The sequence below is a fragment of the Ctenopharyngodon idella genome, chromosome 11 (assembly GCF_019924925.1).
Source record: "Ctenopharyngodon idella isolate HZGC_01 chromosome 11, HZGC01, whole genome shotgun sequence".
Classification (NCBI taxonomy): Eukaryota; Metazoa; Chordata; class Actinopteri; order Cypriniformes; family Xenocyprididae; genus Ctenopharyngodon; species Ctenopharyngodon idella.
The window spans coordinates 26,788,763-26,810,204 of record NC_067230.1 but is presented as its reverse complement, the minus strand read 5'-3'; the positions used below and the strand labels follow the sequence as shown (position 1 = coordinate 26,810,204).

The window sequence follows — 21,442 nt, the reverse complement described above, 5'->3', positions numbered from 1 at the left end:
ACCTTGTCTGTCCTCTTCAGACTAAAACGTCAAAAAATCAAGTGGTTCAGTTGTTCATTGAACTGACAGTTGTTTAACAGAAAATAACACTGCAAAAATTCTATCATTATTACAAAGCTGTAGTTGCCAGAATAATAATGTAAAAATGCAGTAAAAATGTAAACCTTGTCATGGAATGGATGTAATGAAGCACACGACGAAGGATAATTCCAGGAAATAGTCTTTTAACCCAAACACTCAAGGAACAGGCAGGGAAACTCAAAAACAACCATCAATGCAATAAACATTAAACAACATGTAACATGAAACCCTGATGTACATAACTGAAACTAAAAAGAAACATAATTATTAAAATTAAAAAAACATCAAATGTGAAGTGTCACACAGGGAATGCCAGTTTATGGCTATTCACTGTAAATTATAAGAAGATTTGTTCTTTTTTACTTCCAAAAATTTCACATTTAACAATATTTTACTGTAAAATTACATTAATGTAATGCAGGTTAGATCCATTTATTTTTTACCATATAGAGTAAGGAAATTTACATAGCATTTTTACAGTCTTTCACAGTTAAAATTAAAAAATTTTTAAAAGTAGGGCACTATATGCTAATTTTGTGAAGCTGTTTATAACATGCTGCAGTTTTTTTTAATACATTTATTGTTAACACTCAATAGTTCATTAAAAAAAAAAGAAATTAGATTTAATATGTTTGATGCTTTAAATCTGTCAGTGAATGCATCGCTGAACTCTACAGATGACTTGAAGATGCTTTCAGCTAAATTTAACATATTTTACCCACATAAAAACTATTTTCTCCCAAAATCAAAATCTGAGATAAATCCTTGCCTTGGCCTGCACATCAGTATATGAATTCAATAGCTACATACTGTAAATATCCTATCATTCTTTAAGTACAAACCATTTTTCTCTTTTGAGGTGCAACAAGTGAAGAAATGAAGCGGTTCATCCATGTTTTTTGGAGCACAGAGAGGAAGTTAACAGAGATGTTGCTTCCACCTGGCAGGAGCTGTAGTTCACCTCTGTGAGAACCTCTGTGAGAACCTGCACAGATACATACTTTATTATCATGTTTCTATATCATGGAGCTCAGTTTATGCATAACTTACTGTCAAAGTGGCAGAGACAGATGAATCCCATGAGTCCAGACAGAAATAAACCAACACCAGTGAAAACCAGCACTACTATAAGCCACGAGATTGACAAAAGAAAAAATAAGGATTTAATCCAATGTTTATATCTTTATCAGATATATTATGTGCAGATTTTGTTTATTAAATTCAGAATATCAGTTTTGTGTTGTGAGTGAATGAAGAACCTTCAGAGTGAATGTGATCAGAATGAGGAACAGCTGAAACAGAAAAGATGATGATGAAATCATAGTAGAATAAAAAAACTGAACTACTGCATCATGATTACAGACATCAGTGTTTCTAGATGATCTCACTGTCAGGAAAGGATTCCTATTTAACATTTAACACAGATTTAATATTCTCTTATCAACAAAGCAAAAACACATGTTTGTGTCTCTCTGGTGGTTTCAGGAGCAGAAGCTGGTGTGAAAACAGCTGATAGAATCAACAGTGTGATCAGATATGAGAGATATGAAACTATTAGCCTAAAATCAGTTACCAGAGACAATGGTCAATTATACAGTTAAGCTGTAATTATACTGTATAACAATATTTGACTGATAAATCCTGTGACTGAATAACCATAGTCACAAGAAAGCTGTGCAATAAACTAAGAATCATTTTTGAAGCAATTTAAAGTGAAATGAGAAAATGCCTCTGTGTTTGTCAAGTGTGTTTTATTTTCAAAATAATCTTCACTCACAAGTTGTTTTGTCTGTCAAAGTTTCACCAGTAGAGGTCGCTGTTGAAGAGAATTCAACAATGTCACATGATGCATTTAGTTTGGAAATAAAACTCTACAGTAATACAGTATAACAATAAAACAATATAAATATATTCTGAGCTGGGCAGATTCATTCAATGTGATAATCATTATTAAAAAAATCATCATCCACCTATCATTGGCTTAGTCAACTCTTTTAAAATAAAGAGAAAACGGCAGAAATTAATGTGCAAGGGTTTTTTAAATACATTGTAAAATCCATGATGTTGAAATGTAAGGTGTATGTCTCATATACGTTTAATTAAAATAAACAAACAAATACTAATTACAAACTCTAATTACAGTAGTACTGGTATTAATATTGCAGAATAACATAACAATATCAGAAATGCTCTAGAGAATCCTCTATATTGAGATATAAAGTTACTTGTTTTTGTGACAGTTGTCAAAGCTTGACCAGCAGAGACTATCACACATTGGACAAATAAAAGTTTTGTTTTTGAGAAAATTGAGGAAATGGTCAGAGAAACATAATAGGAAAAAGAAGGGTTATGATCAGGCAAGAGATTTAGGACCCGCATTAATACTAGAAAAGCTTTCCAGCGCTGGAGAGACATTGGAGAGGGGGAAGGCCTGAAAATGGACACCGACGTTGTGTTGTTTCTGCTCAATATATGAGTAACTGTTTTTTCTCTGTTTCACATAACCAAGATATGCTGTTGTTGTTGTGGAATCACAGATGTTTCATTTATATTTGTGCGAGTTGTCTCATGAGGCAGCTGTTAGTGGTTTCTTGTTATTTTGGAGGCAGAGCAATGAAGGGAGAGGTGGGTTCTTTTGGGTAGGGTTTGTTTGTTTGGGTGTCGATTTCTAATATCAACAGTGTCACTTACTATACCTTTAATTTAACATGTATTAAGTTTTGTAGTCACAAAATGTTTTGTAGTCATTCTGCAGAACAGAATGATCCAATCAGCTTCCATAGATTTGATCACATGATCATCACATGACTGTTTCTTCCTGCATAAATATATCAGGTTCAATTGCCAGTCACTGTGGTTAAAGGGATAGTTCACCCAAAGATGAAAGTTCTGTCATTAATTACTCACCCTCATGTCATTCCACACCTATAAGACCTTCATTCATCTTCAGAACACAAATTAAGATATTTTTGATGAAATCCGAGGGTTTCTGAACCACACATAGGCAGCAACGACATTGCACCTTTTGAGGTCCAGAAAGGTACTAAAGTCATTGTTAAAACCGTCAATGTGACTGCAGTGGTTCAACCTTAATGTTATGAAGTGACAAGAATACTTTTTGTGCGCAAAAACAAAACAAAAATAACGACTTTATTCAACAAATTCGTCTGTCCTCTGTCATACTGCTACGCCATTTTCGTTGCAGAGCTTCAGTGTTTATGTCTGAATGCAGGCTCAGTATTGGCCTTAATTACAGATATTTCATTTTTGGGTGAACTAACCCTTTAAGAGTTTTTGTCACAGATTACTGTCTTCCTACTGATTTACTATCTAACATCATCCCACAACTGCTAGAATCAGCTTCAATACAGTATATTGTTTCTGACTTCATAGACAGATATCAACCATGTTCAATGAGTCTCAACATACCACAAGGATTATGATCAACCATATTCAACTCTTCCTTATATTTAGTATATTTGTCTTTTCAGTGTTTTATTATACAGCTCATTGAAAGGGTCTTTATAAATAGTATCCATATAGAAGTGCCTAATAGGTGTAACATCCTCATCACTATTATTGATAAGATTGAATCTCAAGTGAATCAGTTTGAAATGAAATAATCCATAGTTATTAAAAACATTGCAATAACAGTTTCTAATGCAGAAGAACAGCAGTGAAATATCTCACCTTTAACCTTCACTGTGACAGCAGGAGAATGAGATGATGGTTTATTAATCCCGTGCTCGGTTGTTTTGTAGTAGCAGTTAATGTTGATTGATACAGATGATTTTACAGCTGCCCATCTGAGAACTTCAGCACCAGTGAGATCGAGCTCACACGACCAATTCGATTTTATATTCTTCTCATCTCTGTTTATGTAGAAATAACACACATCCACTTTAACACCTGCTGGGTGCTCACAGATCATCTTCACTGAGCTGGACTCACTTATGACATCTGGAGATACTTTTAAGGCAGGAGATTCTGAAACAGCCCAAAACAGATCAATTAATCATTACATCTCTTATTGACCACATTTCCAATACTTTCTCATTCAGGGTCCATGTTTTATTTTAACCTTTAAACAAAATTATACTCATAAATATCTTTGCGACAGCACACACACAATGAATAGTAAAGTGTGGTTTTAATTCATTTTTATTTATTTATGGGGGGGGTGGGAGCTTTTTTTTTAACTTCAAAAATGTATATTTTGATAGATGCACTTTTCTTAACTGCCTATATCAATAACACCCAGAATAATGTTCATATGAACGTGCAGATGTAAATATAGTGGATATTCCAAATAAAGTGTTTACATGATCAAGTCCAATTAATACACACATTCTTATTTCTAGTTTCACAAATATTGACTTAATCGGGCAATTACAATCAGTTTAATGAATTTTTCATGATGAAGTAAAGCTAATTACACAGAGATGTTGTAGGTTCATGTAGTTGCTGTGTTCTACTAAAACTACACATGCTGAAATATTTTTGACAATTAAACTTACATATTACATTTGTTAACATACTGTATTTTATCTGCATTAAACAGCAGAGATCACTTACTGTTAGACTGAACCTCCATAAGAAGCTGAAAAGCAACGAAGATGAACAACTCCATTACAGCGAGTGACAAAAGAGACAGAACGAGTCTCAAACAATGTGTGAATTAGTAAGTAACACATTAGACCACAGGAAACATTTAATGCTTGTGCAGTCAGTTTTATGAAGATGAACGTACATCATGAGACCACATGTACAGCAGATCTGGGCCACAGGTGACATTTTTTATAAGCTCACAGACTCAGAAAGATGGAAGGTATTTTTGTAAATGTTAATGTTGCTATATTTTTTTGTTGTTGTTTAACAAGTTTTTACTGTGTTACAAACGTCTAGGGCCAACCATAACATAAATGAATGTGTGCTCACTGTAAATGTTAAACAAAAGTGGATTTATTAACAAGAAAAAGTGAAAACTAGAAACAAAGGGATCAAATTCAGGAGTGAACCAGGCCACAATAACAAACAAAAATAACTAGTTTAGTACCCTCTAAATTCCCTACAAGAAAGAAAACGCATCAAAACAAAATACAATAACGTTTCTAACTCCCTTAACCCAAAACATAAAACAAATGATACATACAAAAGAAATGGCATCACTTCCCTTAAACTGAGTATTCACAAATAATATTTAGACAATATATAGATACATCTGAAGGCAAAATAATCCATAACGGCAATGTAAGAATCGTAAGTCTGATGCCTGCTGATCAGTATGAATCAATAAATATACTATCATTCTTTCTGTACAAATCATTTTTTTTCTCTTTAAAGGTGCAACAAGTGAAGAAATGAAGCGGTTCATCCATGTTTTTTGGAGCACACAGAGGAAGTTGGAAGGATGATGAATCCCATCCTCGCGTATCCTCGCGCTTTTTTTAAGTGAGTATATGAGTATACCTTTCCTAGTAGGTATACGGAGTATACCTGCGTATCACGTAGACTACACCACTGCTGTTACCACAGGATTATAATAAACCATATTCAACTCTTTATAAATAGTGTCCATCTAGAACTGTCCTATATGTAATATACAGACAGATACAGTAGTATCATTCAGCTTTTCTTAGATTTTTTTGTCTATACTGACTTTTTTTTATTGATCAAACTTTCATAATATTCTAATGTTGTACATAAATCATACTGGCTTCAGAATTCTTGTCTTACACTTTTGCTTTACAATTTAAAACTGTAAAAAAAAAAAAAAAAAAAAAAAAAAATTATTACAGTAAAAGTCCTCACCTCAACTTTAATTGCAACTTTTTATTTCACAATTCTGACTTTCATTGCAAGTTTACATCTAATAATTCAATAACGCATAATTACGAGTTTATATCTCACAATTCTAAGAAAATAAGTCAGCTGCAATTACTTTTTATTCCATGTCAGAAACAAGCTTCAATGCCTATATCAAGTAACACTCAGAATGATGTTCATATGAACGTGCAGATGTAAATAAATACTGGATTTTCCAAATAAAGTGTTTACACCACGTCCAATTAATATAGGCATTCTTATTTAGTTGCAAATATTGGTTTAATCTGGTAATTGCAATCAGTTTAATGAATTTTCATGACGAATTAAAACTAATATGCCTTAAAGAATGTAGGTGCATGTGTTTGCTCAGTTCTACTAAAACATGTTCTGATCACACATGCTGAAATATTTTGGACAATTAAAGGGTTAGTTCCCCCAAAAATGAAAATTCTATCATTTATTACTCACCCTCATGCCGTTCCACACCCGTAAAACCTTCGTTAATCTTCGGAACGCAAATTAAGATATTTTTGTTGAAATCCGATGGCTCCGTGAGGCCTGCATAGGGAGCAATGACATTTCCTTTCTCAAGATCCATAAATGTACTAAAAACATATTTAAATCAGTTCATGTGAGTACAGTGGTTCAATATTAATATAATAAAGTGACGAGAATATTTTTGGTGCGCCAAAAAAAAACAAAATAACGACTTATATAGTGATGGCCGATTTCAAAACACTGCTTCAGGAAGCTTCGGAGCGTAATGAATCAGCAGTTCGGAGCGCCAAAGTCACGTGATTTCAGCAGTTTGGCGGTTTGACACGCAATCCGAATCATGATTCGACACAGAAGAATAACAACACTCCGAAGCTTCCGGAAGCAGTGTTTTGAAATCGGTCATCACTATATAAGTCGTTATTTTGTTTTTTTGGCGCACCAAAAATATTCTCGTCGCTTTATAATATTAATATTGAACCACTGTACTCACATGAACTGATTTAAATATGTTTTTAGTACATTAATGGATCTTGAGAGAGGAAATGTCATTGCTGGCTTTGTAGGCTTCACGGAGCCATCGGATTTAAACAAAAATATCTTAATTTGCGTTCCGAAGTTGAACGAAGGTCTTACGGGTGTGGAACGACATGAGGGTGAGTAATAAATTACATTATTTTCATTTTTGGGTGAACTAAACCTTTAAAAAAAAAAATTAATAATTATGTGAACATACTGTATTTTATCAACATTAAACAGCAGAGATCACTTACTGTGAGACTGAACCTCCATAATAAACTGAAAAGCAATGAAGATGAACAACTCCATTACAGCAAGAGTTAAAAAAGAGACAAGACTCACACAATAGGTGAATTAAGAAGTAACACATTAGACCACAGGAAACATTTAATACTTTGTGCAGACAGAACTATGAAGATGAAAGTACATCATGAGACCACATGGACAGCAGATCTGGGCAACAACATTTTTTTATAAGATCACAGACTAGGAAAGACAAAAGGTAGCTTTGTAAAAGTACACTCTAAAAAATGCTGGGTTGTTTCAACCTAAATTTGGGTCAAATATAGACATCCTCAACCATTGGGCTAAAATTTTAATTAAAAAATTTAACCTGTTTGTGTCACGGTGTATGCAGGCAGACCGATGAAGACAGAAGAACCAGGTTCCAAAAAACTCAAGTTTAATTATAACTCCAAAAACAGGCAGACAGGTATAGCAAACACATAAAACAACAGCAAGGGTGCAGCTTAAAGGGGTCAACTGAGAATTCAACTTTTCCTTGAGCTTTTGGTGGGAAACACCAATGACCCTTGGAAACTTCTCGAAAACACGCTTCTTCAGCCAGCATCCATTATAAAACACTTAGCAGACATTAATTTTCTTTAGAAATATATTGAAATTATGTTTGTGCAAAAACATTTTTTCATTCATCAATAAATTTTTTAGTTCAGCTTACTGAATCCCAAGCACTTCTTACAAGGCAGTATTGAGCTAGAGAAAATCTAGAGAAACCCTTCTGTGTGGTCACAGAGGTCACAATGCACTACACACCAAACACTAAATGATGAATATATAAAACCTATTTGTCAGCAAGTAAGGATATTTTATTTATAATGAATGTACATAATGAAACAAGACTTGAGGCTCATCATTGCATCTTCACCAAACTGTAGACTTGATCTGCTGCGTTTGAGTGAACTGGTTTGTCAGGGATTGAGCAGTACAGGTGGTAAACATTCTGGAGGGGAAAAAAATAAAGACAGACAAGATAAATGTGTTTGTATTCTGTTCATGATGGACGTCTCATTTGGTTATGTGGGTTTGGGGTGTGACTGTTCATATATTACCTCATTTTCCGCTGTATTTCCCTCTTTCTGTTGAGTATTGACCAAATCTTCTGTAAAGCAGAAGCGTCATAGCACTTTAAAGAACATGTTTTGACCTTCATGAATAAGCTCTCTGTCATAAAGCTTTAATGTATTTTAAGCTTTGGCACTTTGCACAGAAAAATGATTTTTTGATGCTGTTCGCTTTATTTAAACAACTTATTTTGATTCAACACCATTGTATTAGGTTTCTGGTTCAAATTTAATTGCTTCATGTTAAATTGACTTGAAACGATTACTTTTTGACTTAACTTGATGTTTTCATATTAAAATAACATGTTTCAATCAAGTAAACTCAACCAGGACTCAATCAAACAGGACTTTCACTTCCCATCATGCTTTGCAAAGGGGCTAATCTGGGAGAGTAAAAGTTGAAATAAAATGTTATTTTAAGCAGTTTTTAGCAACATGAGAAAATGGAGAGACTTTTTAATGTTTACTGTTTTATTATATTGGTATTTAAAAGTTCCTGTTATGTTAATAGTTTTGGGGTTACCATTGTGGTGAAATGTAGAATATGTGCTTGGGTTGAGGACTTGCTAACAACAATTAAAGTTGTTTTTATAATAAAAACAACTATTTTGGGCATGCCATAGATGGAATAAAACCATCTTCTGGCTAACACCTAACAATAAGAGTCTTTACAGAGTAAAGATTTTGTAAAAGTTATGAAAATTGTTTTTCAATGCATTCACTAAATAAACTAATCAATTAAACTGGATTACTTGTTTTAATTTCTGTTTGATATTAATTTTAGAATAATTAAGCTTAATGGTTTTGGACAAAATTAAGAATGTTAACCTGATTCAACTAAACGGCATTGAGTTAACCTTATGTAATAAATTTAAGTTAACTGAAATAAATAATGTTAATTAAATGCAACATAATCAAGTTACATGGAACCTGCTGACATAAAAAAATTAAGTAAATCCAACGTATCATTTTTCTGAGTGCAGAATCTTCTCTTCTCAGACTCATTGTTCAACAGTTATGATGAATTTAGTATTTGTCTCACTTCCTCTGTGTGAGCTAATCGTGGGTGGGTCAAGTTTCTCAATGCTTATATGTGTGCATCAAAAATGCTGTATTTGGACTAGTGAGGAAGTTTTGAGTTGTGAAACCACAGCATGTTTTCATAGTAAAGAACGAGAACAATTTGATTTGTCATGATATGACCATTTTAATGCAAAAAACTTACCTGAGGGCTGGTAAATTGAATTTTCAGCCATAATGAAAGAGGAAGTCGCTGTGGGATCTGGTGTGTTGTCCTGGTGGGAATCTGGGTGTTCAAGGCCTTTGAAGAACAGCATGATGAAGAGGGTCAAACAGAGTCAATAGAAAACCATCCAAAACAACTGGCCAAATGTGAAATGGCTTCAAGATTGAAACTTGTAATTTTAGAAGCTCTACAGCCTCTCATCACTGCTTCTTTCATTGTACAGTGTAAACATTATGTAAAATAGCTCATTTTGGCATGAACTGTTCCTCTAAGAGAAGATGTGGCTAATAATGCTGATCTGCTGAAGACTTGAAAGAGGAAAGGGTACCAGTTTCTTAGAAGCTGTGGTCACTATATGGTGTTTTTAACTCAGCAGGTTTATTTATCTTTCTTGGGCACATCTGTTTCTAAGCTTCACGCTATCTGAGATCATTTACTGAGAATGATGTTCTCGTACCCACAGATATGGGCTGAGATGTGGCTGGTACAGAAGTGATCAGAGAATATGTCTCTGCAGGTCCAGAACTCTAAAACATAAAGAATATTTAAGGTCATGTCCATTTCAGCCATCTTACACATTATTAAATATTTGTGATTTTAAAGATTAATCACAAAGATACTCACCATACCAGTTCCTTGACTGGGCACATCTGATGTTATTGATCTCATTTTATTGCTAAGAATCAAATATTGATCTTTATGGCATCTTTTCATGCATGCATATATCAGATAAGGTGATAAACATTTGCATATTAAGCTCATAGACTACAATCAGGGTTATTATAGTTAACTAAAACTGAAACTAAAACCATAAAAAAAAAAATAAAATAAACTTACTGTTTTCTTCTTTTTTTACCTAGAAAACAATGAGCATTTTGCATTTTGGTCAACTCTCTGTTGTTTTAATGATAAATTCACATGATCATTTCTATATTGAACAGCATGGAGTGAACAATTATAAACTTTACTTACTTGCAAACCGACACAGACAGATGAATCCAGTCAAAATGACACCAACACCAGTGGAAACCAGAACTATAAACCATGTTTCTGTGTCAAAACAAAACCAACACTTTAATACATGTTTATGTGCATTATGATGATTAATATGAGTGCTTTAGATACATCAGTCCACCTGACAATTGATGTGATTGTAGATTTATTTTATGTTTGTTGTGTGTATGGAAATAAGTAAATGTTCTACAGAGATCTGAAAGAGAATGCAATAGTCAAATCATTTCAAATATGGAAGAAAATGATTGAGAATAAAACCTCTGTGTAGTGGTGTATGTTGATAATCTTTAGGATCAGCTGTTGTAGAAACTGCTGAAACAGAAACAGGAAGAGCTCAAATGATATCATACATGATAAAAAAAATAGACAGCAGTGCTTCAGTGTTTGATGAAGACACTGTAAAAAGAATTTGGCAACACTTTCATTTCAAGGTGATGTAGTTATACGTTACTACATGTAGTAATGACAGTATATTATACATAATTACAAGTACCCAAACCCTAAACCAAACACTAACCTTAACTTTATTGTAAGGAGAAGTAGTTAATTAATATAACTCAGTACTTATCTGAGTAAGTACAATGTAATACGAGTAGAGGTTGCCATTGAAACTGCAGAAAAAACATAGTGCCACAGCGTGTAGTTATAGTATTAAAATAGAATTTTTGAATATACACATAATTCATAAGCAATTAGTAACCATGTTGAAAAAAGAAGCACAATCATGAGCCTCGTCTTTGTTGAATTCTCTGTGATTTACATTCAAAGACTAAAACTATGAGTTACAGATGTATTAATAAACTTTAAATGAATTGCAGCTATATTTTTGAACCTGACATTTGAATCCAACGTTAATTCTATAGTCATGTTAACTCTTTTTGAGGAAGAATATATGAACTTTAATCCTGTTAGCCCTTTTGTAATGTGTGATTTTTGGAAGGAAAACAACTGCACAAACATCAGTATTAGCAATTGATTTGATGATTTCTGTGATGTTTTGTGGCATTAGTTGGTTCAACAAAATACAATCATCTGTATGATAATATTAATGCTTCAAAGGTTGGTTGAGACTCATGTAAGCTGTCAATCACTCACTGAGCAAGTGCTCTTTATTTTCATCCTGTTCATTTTATTGCCATTGTTTAAAAATCATAATTAATCAATTCAGAATAAATAAATAAGCATATTTTTGAAAGATATTTTAATTGAAATACTTTTGACTTCAACATCTTCCTTACTGCCTAAATGTATCAGGTTATTCACTTGCCAAAGTCACACTATGGTTAAGCGTTTATCTGTCATCAAAGACCACTATCTACTGATTCACACTGTCCACAACTGATATAGAATCAGCTTTAATATGTTGTTTCTCACTTCATAGTCTGACACAGACCCACAGTGAATGAGTCTCAACACCACAGGGATTATGATCAACCATACTCAACTCTTTCCTATATTAGTATATTTGTCCTTTCTGTGTTGCATTATACAGCTGATTGAAGGGTCTTTATAAATATCCATCCAGAAGTGCCCTATAAATGTAACATCACTAACACTGATGGTGGGTTTCTCAAGTGAATCTGTTTGAAGTGAAATATTCCAGTTACTAAACACATTGCAATAACAGTTTCTAATGCAGAAGAACAGCAGTGAAATATCTCACCTTTAACCTTCACTGTGACAGCAGGAGAATGAGATGATGGTTTATTAATCCCGTGCTCGGTTGTTTTGTAGTAGCAGTTAATGTTGATTGATACAGATGATTTTACAGCTGCCCATTTGAGCACTTCAGCACCAGTGAGACTGAGCTCACATGACCAATTAGATTTGATATTCTTCTCATCTCTGTTTATGTAGAAATAACACAGATCCACTGTAACACCTGCTGGGTGCTCACAGATCATCTTCACTGAGTTGGACTCACTTATGACATCTGGAGATACTGTTAAGGCAGGACATTCTGAAACAACGCAAAACAGATCAATTAATCATTACATCTCTTATTGACCACGTTTACATGAACATGCATCATTTTTCAACTATATGGTCCATGTTTTGGTTTAACCTTTAAACAAATTAATGTCTGGTTTCACAGACATGGCTTAAGCTAGTCCCAGACTAAAATGCATGTTTGAGCTTTTTTAACTAAAAGCAACTTGCACTGACTTATCTTAAAATATGCCAGTACTATTTTTTTTTGTCTTAAGATTCAAACCAGTAATGTTTCTTTCTACGGAACTATAATTACTAAAGCCTACTCCTGACTTAATCTAAACCCTGTCTGTGAAACCAGGCCTTAAACTCATTAATGTCTTTACAACAGCACAAAACTACACAATGTATAGTAAAATGTAAAATTTATGGGAAAAATTATCATTTTTTCTCCCTATACTTTTTTTTTTAAATGCATATTTTCAATAGCTGCACTTTTCTCAATTTCTAGTAAGACCCAGAATTACTTTCATATGAACATGTAAATAAATACTACATAGTGGATTTTCCTAATAAGTTATTTACATGCACATGTCCAATTAATATAGACAGGCTATTCTTATTTCTAGTTACCCAAATATTAGCTTAATCGGGTAACTGCAATCGGTTTTATACATTTTAATTACATTGCAGAGAGGTTGTAGGTTCATGTTTGCTCTACTGAAACATAAACATACTGATCACACATGCTGAAATATTTATAACTACAAATGTGGACATACAGTATTTAATTGACATTAAACAGCAGATATCACTTACTGTAAGACTGAACCTCCATAAGAAGCTGAAAAGAAATGAAGATGTACAACTCCATTACAGCGAGAGAGAAAAGAGAGAACACTCACACAATGGGTGAATTAGGAAGTAACACATTAGACCACAGGAAACATTTAATACTTTGAGCAGTCAGTCAAGATGAACATATATCATGAGACCACATGGACAGCAGATGTGGGCCACAGGTAACATTTTTTGTACTCACAGACTCAGAAAGACGAAAGGTAGTTTTGTAAAAGTAACATTTAAATGTGCCAAAAATAACTGAACCATTAATAGACTTTAAAAAAGATTAGATTATAATATCAAAATTAATACATTATTCTCTCAGTGGTCACTTTTGGGTACATGTTTATTCTTTTATGCATAAAAGCAGCAGACTGTCACATTCTGTCTGTTTTACTTTCGTTTTCATGGACTTTTTGTTTCACTTATAACCCGTTTCCTGTGTTCTTTTTTCCTGCCAGTTCTTAGTTGCCATGGATATTCTCTTAATTAGCACACCTATCTGTATTTGTGTTCATCACCATGTGTATTTAAGCCCTTCAGTTTCCTCAGTTCATTGTCTGCTATTGTTTGTGCATTGTACTCTGTTTTGTTTGTGTTATCATATTAACACAACAATGTTGTTATTGATTTACTTTGTCTCTCCTCTTCATCTTTAGACTAAAATGTTACACAAAGTCATGCAGTTCAGTTGCTCATTGAACGGACAGTTGTTTAACAGAAAATAACACTGCAGTCCTGTCATTATTACAAAGCTGTGGTTGCCATCGTTCTGTAAAAATGCAGTAAAAATGTAAACATAGTTATAGAATTAATATACAAAAAAGAAAAGAAAAAAAAATCACACACATTTTAAACCAGTTAATCCAACAGCTCTTTTCTGCTGAATTAGCAAGGCCACGCTACTGACATCCACCATAATAACACTAGCGGTGAAGAGAAAGTCAAATGACAAATCAAAGTAGCTTTTCTACAAGATGAGGTCAATATATATAAGGTGAACGCAGTGTCATGTACATGTGACACCAAATCAATGCAATAAAAATTAAACAACATAAGATACAACATAAAACCCTGATGTACATAACTGATAACAAAAAAACTAAGAAGAAACATAATTATTAAAATTAAAAAACAACAAATGTGAAGTGTCACACAGGGAATGCCAGTTTATGGCTATTCACTGTAAATTATAAGATGATTTGTTCTTTCTTACTTCCAAAAATTGTACATTTAACAATATTGTACTATAAAATTACATGAATGTAATGCAGGTTAGATCTATTACATTTTTCCCATTTATTGTAAGGGAACTTAATGTTAACCAATTAACATAGCATTTTTATAGTCTTTTACAGTTAAAATTATAATCATTTTTTTTTCAGTCAATACAAACTGAACAAGTAGGGAACTATATGCTAATTTTGTGAAATTGTTTATAACATGCTGCAGTTAAAATGCAACTTTACTGTTAAAAAAAAATAATTTAACATGTTTGATGCTTTAAATCTGCATCACTGAACTCTACAGATGACTTGCTTTCAGCTACAGTTAATATATTTTAACAATACAAAAATCTTTATTTTCGTGCAAAATCAAAATTTGGGATAAAACCTTGCCTTGGCCTGCTGATCAGTATATGAATTCAATAAATATACTATTTTTCTTTCTGTACAAATCTTTTTTTCTCTTTAGAGGTACAACAAGTGAAGAAATGAAGCGGTTCATCCATGTTTTGAGGAGCACACAGAGGAATTTAACAGAGATGTTGTTTCCACCTGGCAGGAGCTGTAGTTCACCTCTGTGAGAACATCATCAGAACCTGCACAGATACACACTTTATTATCATGTTTCTATATCATGGAGCTCGGTTTATGCATAACTAAACTTACTGTCAAAGTGGCAGAGACAGATGAATCCCATGAGTCCAGACAGAAATAAACCAACACCAGAGAAAACCAGCACTACTGAAAGCCACGAGACTGACAAAAGAAAAAAATAAGGCTTTAATCCATGTTTCTATCTATATCAGATATATTATGTGCAGATTTATTAAATTCATTTTAAATTAACATGCCACATCATATGACCATGAAAGAAGGAAATTTCAATGTTTGTTTTAGTTTTTACAGATATTCAGAACATCAGTTTTGTGTTGTGAGTGAATGAAGAACCTTCAGAGTGAATGTGATCAGAATGAGGAACAGCTGAAACAGAAAAGATGATGATGAAATCATAGTAGAATAAAAAACTGAACTACTGCATCATGATTACAGACATCAGTGTTTCTACATGATCTCTCTGTCAGGAAAGGATTCTCATTTAACATTTAACACAGATTTAATATTCTCTTAGCAACAAAGCAAAAACACATGTTTGTGTCTCTCTGGTGGTTTCAGGAGCAGAAGCTGGTGTGAAAACAGCTGATAGAGTCAACAGTATGTGATCAGATATGAGAGATAGGAAACTATTAGCCTAAAATCAGTTACCAGAGACAATGGTCAATTATAGAGTTAAGCTGTAATTACTGTATTAATATTTGACTGTTAAATCCTGTGACTGAATAATCATAGTCATATAAGAAAGCTGTGCAATAAACTAAGAAAAAATAATTTTCACATTGAAGCAATTTAAAGTGAAATAAGAAAATGCCTCTGTGTGTTTGTCAAGTGTGTTTTATCTTTAAAATAATCTTCACTCACAAGTTTTGTCTGTCAAAGTTTCACCAGTAGAGGTCGCTGTTGAAGTTGCAAAGAGAATTAAATGGTGTCACATGATGCATTTAGTTTGGAAATAAAACTCTAATTACAATAGTACTAGTATTAATACTACAGCATAACATACAATATAACATAATATCAGAAATGCTCTAGAGAATCCTCTACAGGTATATTGAGACAAGGTTACTCGCTTGTTTTTGTGGCAGTTGTCAAAGTTTGAGCAGTAGAGTATCACTTACTGGACAAATAAAAGTAGGTGTAAAGTAATTTGTTTTTGAGAAAAGTGATTATTAAGTTTTACTGTTGTAGATCAGTTATTTCAACACATGCATTAAAAACCTTACTCTGGATTGTTACTGTCACTGGATCAGAGTGAGGAGATGGTTTTTGAACTTTTGACTTCTTCACAGTGTAGAAGCAGGTTATTCTCACAGATGAACTCTGACCTTCTGACCAAATACTGATCTCAGATCCAGTGAGAAAGAGCTGACATGATGAGCTCTGTTTTGAGTTACTTTCTCTTCCATTTATGTTAAAGTAACACATCTCCATCTTCAGATGTTCAGTATTCTCACAGCTCAGCCGAACTGTGTCTGTTTCATTAATAACTGAAGCAGATGCTGTTAACTTGGCCTGAGGAAGATCTAATGAGCAAAAAAGAAAAAGACTGAGTAGTGATCAAAAAGAAATGGGACATTTTGACTTGGGTTCTGTTTTTAGAAATAGCTGGGTAGAGAAACCTCAGTGGTCCAAACAGTCTAATTGGTATATTCAGGATTAACAAATATTTGACTAATAAATTTCCATGACTTTTCCACAATCTTCCCAGTCATTCATGATTGTTATAATTACAGAAATATTTTGACAGATTTATAAATTACTTTCACATTTCAGCTTGCAAGTAAATGTCACTCTAAGCTCTCACATATCCAGATGACTAAAATAGTTTTTTTAGAATGTTTATTAAATACATACATTTTTACTCATCTGCATGACTTTTTGCAGGCCTGAATATTTCAATTTAAAAATGTATTTGTTAATATATAAAATATAAAAATGTATTTAGTTTTGCCATTGTCTGATATGTTAACCACATTTGGACATGTTTTACCTCTGCATTTTACAACTGCAGTAATATTAAATTGTTTTGTTTACTCTTATAATATAAATATTGCTTATAATATGATAGTGTGATAGTATGATAGTATGATAGTGGTATTTCACATGATATGATGGGCTGGACATCATCGCTATTATAACTGATTATGGGTTTCTGAAGTGAACCTGTTTAAGTCAAATAATCCATACTTAATTAACTTTTTAAAAAAAATAATTGCATCAAGTTTCCAAACAAGAACAGCAGTGAAATATCTCACCTAGAACCGTCACTGTGGCAGCAGGAGAATGAGATGATTTATCAATCCCGTTTTCAGGTATTATGTAGTAGCAGTTAATGTCGACTGATACAGGTGATTTTACAGCTGCCCATCTGAGCACTTCAGCACCAGTGAGATTGAGCTCACATGATGGACTGAGTTTTATATTCTCTTTTTCTCTGTTTATGTAGAAATAACACTGTTTCACTGCAACATCTGCTGGAGTCTCACAGATCATCTTCACTGAGCTGGACTCTCTTATGACATCTGGAGATACTTTTAGAGCAGGAGATTCTGAAACAACCAAAACAGATCAATCACTACATTACATTGACAATGTTTAAGATTATTGACAATGTACAATAATATTCCAAAATTAATCACATATTTTTGTTCAAAAATGAAAAAAAGAGAGCTGCTAATTATTGCTGATGTATACAGTAATACTTTACAGTAAAACAAATATATCAGGTAGGTTGTAGCTCATACACTACCAGTTAAAAGTTTGGAAACATTACTATTTTTAATGTTTTTGAATGAAGTCTCTTATGCTCATTAAGGCTGCATTTATTTCATAATAAATACAGAAAAAACAATAATATTGTGAAATATTATTACAATTTAAAATTATGGTTTTCTATTTTAATATACTTTAAAATATAATTTATTTCTGTGATGCAAAGCTGAATTTTCAGCATCATTACTCCAGTCTTCAGTGTCACATGATCCTTCAGCAATCATTCTAATATGCTGATTTGATACTCAGTTATTATCAATGTTGAAAACAGTTGTGTTGCTTAATATTTTTTTGGAACCTGTGATACTTTTTTCAGGATTCATTGATGAATAAAAGGTTAAAAAGAACAGCATTTATTCAAAATATAAATCTTTTCTAACAATATAAATCTTTACTATCACTTTTTTATCAATTTAACACATCCATGCTGAATAAAAGTATTAATTTCTTTCAAAAAAAAAAAAGAAAGAAAAAAAATTACTGACCCCAAACTTTTGAAAGGTAGTCTATATTGTTACAAAAGATTTCTATTTTAAATAAATGCTGATATTTTTTAACTTTTTATTTATCAAAGAATCCTGAAAAAGTATCACAGGTTATAAAATAATATTAAGCAGCACAACTGTTTCCAACATTGATAATAAATCAGAATATTACAATGATTTCTGAAGGATCATGTGACACTGAAGACTGGAGTAATGATGCTAAAATTCAGCTTTGCATCACAGAAATAAATTACATTTTAAAGTATATTAAAATAGAAAACTGTCATTTTAAATTGTAATAATATTTCACAATATTATTGTTTTTTCTGTATTTATTATGAATGTTTCCAAACTTTTGACTGGTAGTGTATGTTTGTATGTTCATATTAAAACTTCACATATCAGACATTCTGAAATATTTAGCCAATAAAACTTTGTTCACTATAAATGTGGACATATTTAAAAAGACACTGAACAGCAGAGATCACTTACTGTAAGACTGAACCTCCATAAGAAGCTGAAAAACAATGAAGATGAACAACTCCATTACAGCGAGTGTGAAAAGAGACAGAACGAGTCACGCACGATGGGTGAATTAGGAAGTAGTGCACTAGACCACAGGAAACTATACTGAGCAGTTTTACGTTGATGAAAGTGTAGATAAAAATAATACATTTATAGCCATGTGTGATGTAACGTTTCATAGAGTGCGCATAAGTCTCAAGGATTTCTCATGTAATACTTTTATAATGTTCAATGACAACCATACTGGTAGAGTTATAGACTAAAACTATCCATTCTCTGACTGATAAATCTTCTTATTAGTGTTTTTCATATTATATATAATAGAATTTAATAATTTATTAAAACACCTGAATACATACAGTGCACAGAACTGTATTTATTGTTCTTATTGTAATGTACAGCAGTGATGATCAGAAGGAAACAAAGTTAAAATGTTCATGCATCTTATCTCATTTGCATCTTGATGATTTGAAAGAGTAAGAAAAGAATTTAAAAAAAAAAAAAAAGATCAGATCAGATCCTCCTGAAATGACAATAAGTTTAACTTGTTTGACATACTGAACGATTAATTAAATTGTCAGAAGATGATTTGGCATCTGAGCCAGACTGTCTTAACACGTGAGTGTCAGAATCATCAGGGATGGTGCAATACACGGCATCCTGAAAAAAACATTACAATCACTGAATCATATATATTCTATCTTGTGTATGTTCTATATTCAAACAGATCTCTGCTCACCTCATTTTCTTCAGAAGGTTCCTTGTTGTCATCAATCAAATCATCTGACACTTTGGAAATAAAATAAACATTAGCCTTAATTTGACAGTGCACCATTCGGACACTTTTACATGAAGCCTGACAACCTTCATTTTTAACTTCTATATGAACATTATGAAACATGAAAATGTTTTGCACAAACATTTTGCAAAAAGCTGCAGTACATCATTGGTGTAGGAGATAATGACTGACCTGGGTTCTGGCAAATGGCTTCTACAGAAGCGATCATAAGACTAAACATAATAAAAATAGAAATTTGACTTCCTGTTTCAAACAAATAAAGCACTTAAATAACACATCTATATGAAGTGAACTAGAAAAGTCTCACCTCTTCCTCCTTAGTGTCTCACCTAGTGAAATGCAGTGTATTAATGTGTTGTGTTGTTAACCGGATACTTGTAATAGTTAGTATATGAATGCATGCGGTTCACTAAACTTACTGATGCAGAACAGACAGACGCCCATCAGTCCAGACAGGAAAACCTCCCGCCGGTGTCCGCCAGTGCCATGATGAGCCATGTTTTTTTTGTGTCACCAAGAAATCAGATTGATCACCATTTGTTTTCAGTTGGTACTGACTGATTCATTTTAGATAATTAGTAATACTCACTTGGTTTTGGTGTTTCAGTAACAGCAGTTTTACCAGGAGTTGAGGCTTTGACAACTAGTTGACATGAAAAAACAGAAACTTCTAAAACTCACAGAACAAAAGCTTTTACTGAACCTGAACTGCTTCAGTGTCGCTCGGGTAAATGTTTCAAGAAGGTCGCTGTAGAAACTGCACAGCGGTTTCAACAACGTCACAATGTGCTTTTAAAATGAAAAATTTGGAAATACAACTCTATTTACTAGTGGTATTAATATAACATAATATAACATAAAACTATGAGGAAAATTTGAACTGTACCTGAGCAATATCGAAATACAAATTTTGAAAACAATATTGTATGTAACCTGAAAAACTCTCACTAAATCGATAAGATGATCTCACTAAAAAAAAAAGAATGTTTTTTTATATAGAGGCGATGAAATAAGCAATATAAAATTAGCTCTCTGTGTTTTGATACATACTGTAAATAAATAACTCACAAGTATGTGTGGCCGTTGTCAGAGCTTTAACAGTAGAGGTCGCTGTTCAAACTGAAAAGAAAATAACAACGTCACAAGGTGCATTTAAAATGGAAAGTTTGGAAATAAATCTCTAATAAAAGATAAATAGATAAATACAACATAAATCTGTGTGGCAATTTAAAGTGACCTGGGCAGAATAATTTAATATGATAACAATCAACAACTAATTCAAAATGAACAGCTAAACATGCTGTACAGCAAAAAGATAACTTTAAATACAATGCAATATCTCTGATGTGCAGTATAATGAAAAGCTCTATATAGGTATATGTCAGGTAATTGTTTTAATTTAAATATAAAAATCACTCATAAGTTTGTGTGGCCGTTGTCAGAGCATCACCAGTAGAGGTCGCTGTTGAGACTGCACAGAGAATTTAACAATAGCGCAAGGAGCATTTAAAACGAAAGTTTGAAAATCAAACTCTTTAGTAGTGGTTTTAATATGTCATTTAATAAACAGTTTAAATATAAATAAACCCAGTAATCCATTTGACAAATTGAAAAGTGACGTTTTGAAGAAGGCGTTGTTTTGGAGATGTTCTGAATGTAGTGTTGGTTCTCATGCTTTCAAAGCTAGCTCGCTATTGCTAGCC

At 32.8% G+C, this 21,442-nt stretch overlaps 1 protein-coding gene across 9 annotated transcripts; it reads right to left on the bottom strand.

The window, feature by feature from the left end:
* Positions 1–207: 207 nt before the first annotated feature.
* On the bottom strand, positions 208–19,033 carry LOC127522383 (uncharacterized). 9 transcript variants are annotated; one of them, XM_051912259.1, is made up of 10 exons: positions 18,908–18,977; positions 12,206–12,502; positions 10,801–10,854; positions 10,501–10,578; positions 10,366–10,384; positions 10,153–10,204; positions 9,986–10,055; positions 9,508–9,603; positions 8,271–8,320; positions 7,587–8,161 (listed from the first exon to the last, which is right to left on the bottom strand). In XM_051912259.1, the coding sequence occupies exons 1-10, from the start codon at positions 18,960–18,962 to the stop codon at positions 8,072–8,074; spliced, it is 861 nt and encodes a 286-aa protein (XP_051768219.1). In that variant the 5' UTR covers positions 18,963–18,977; the 3' UTR covers positions 7,587–8,071. The 9 variants fall into 9 exon arrangements, with proteins under 9 accessions (XP_051768212.1, XP_051768213.1, XP_051768214.1 ...); XM_051912261.1 differs by lacking the exon at positions 18,908–18,977 and adding an exon at positions 13,294–15,011 and having other exon boundaries at positions 9,990–10,055; XM_051912258.1 differs by lacking the exon at positions 18,908–18,977 and adding an exon at positions 13,294–14,999.
* Between the last annotated feature and the right edge of the window lie 2,409 nt (positions 19,034–21,442).

Coding starts and splice junctions, on each gene's coding strand:
- LOC127522383 (XM_051912252.1), bottom strand. CDS start 18,962: ATGGAGTTGTTCATCTTCATTGTTTTTCAGCTTCTTATGGAGGTTCAG. Junction 16,056..16,381: donor AGTGACAGTAACAATCCAGA/GTAAGGTTTTTA, acceptor CAACTTCAACAG/CGACCTCTACTGGTGAAACT. Junction 15,300..15,491: donor TGATCACATTCACTCTGAAG/GTTCTTCATTCA, acceptor TTCTTTTGTCAG/TCTCGTGGCTTTCAGTAGTG.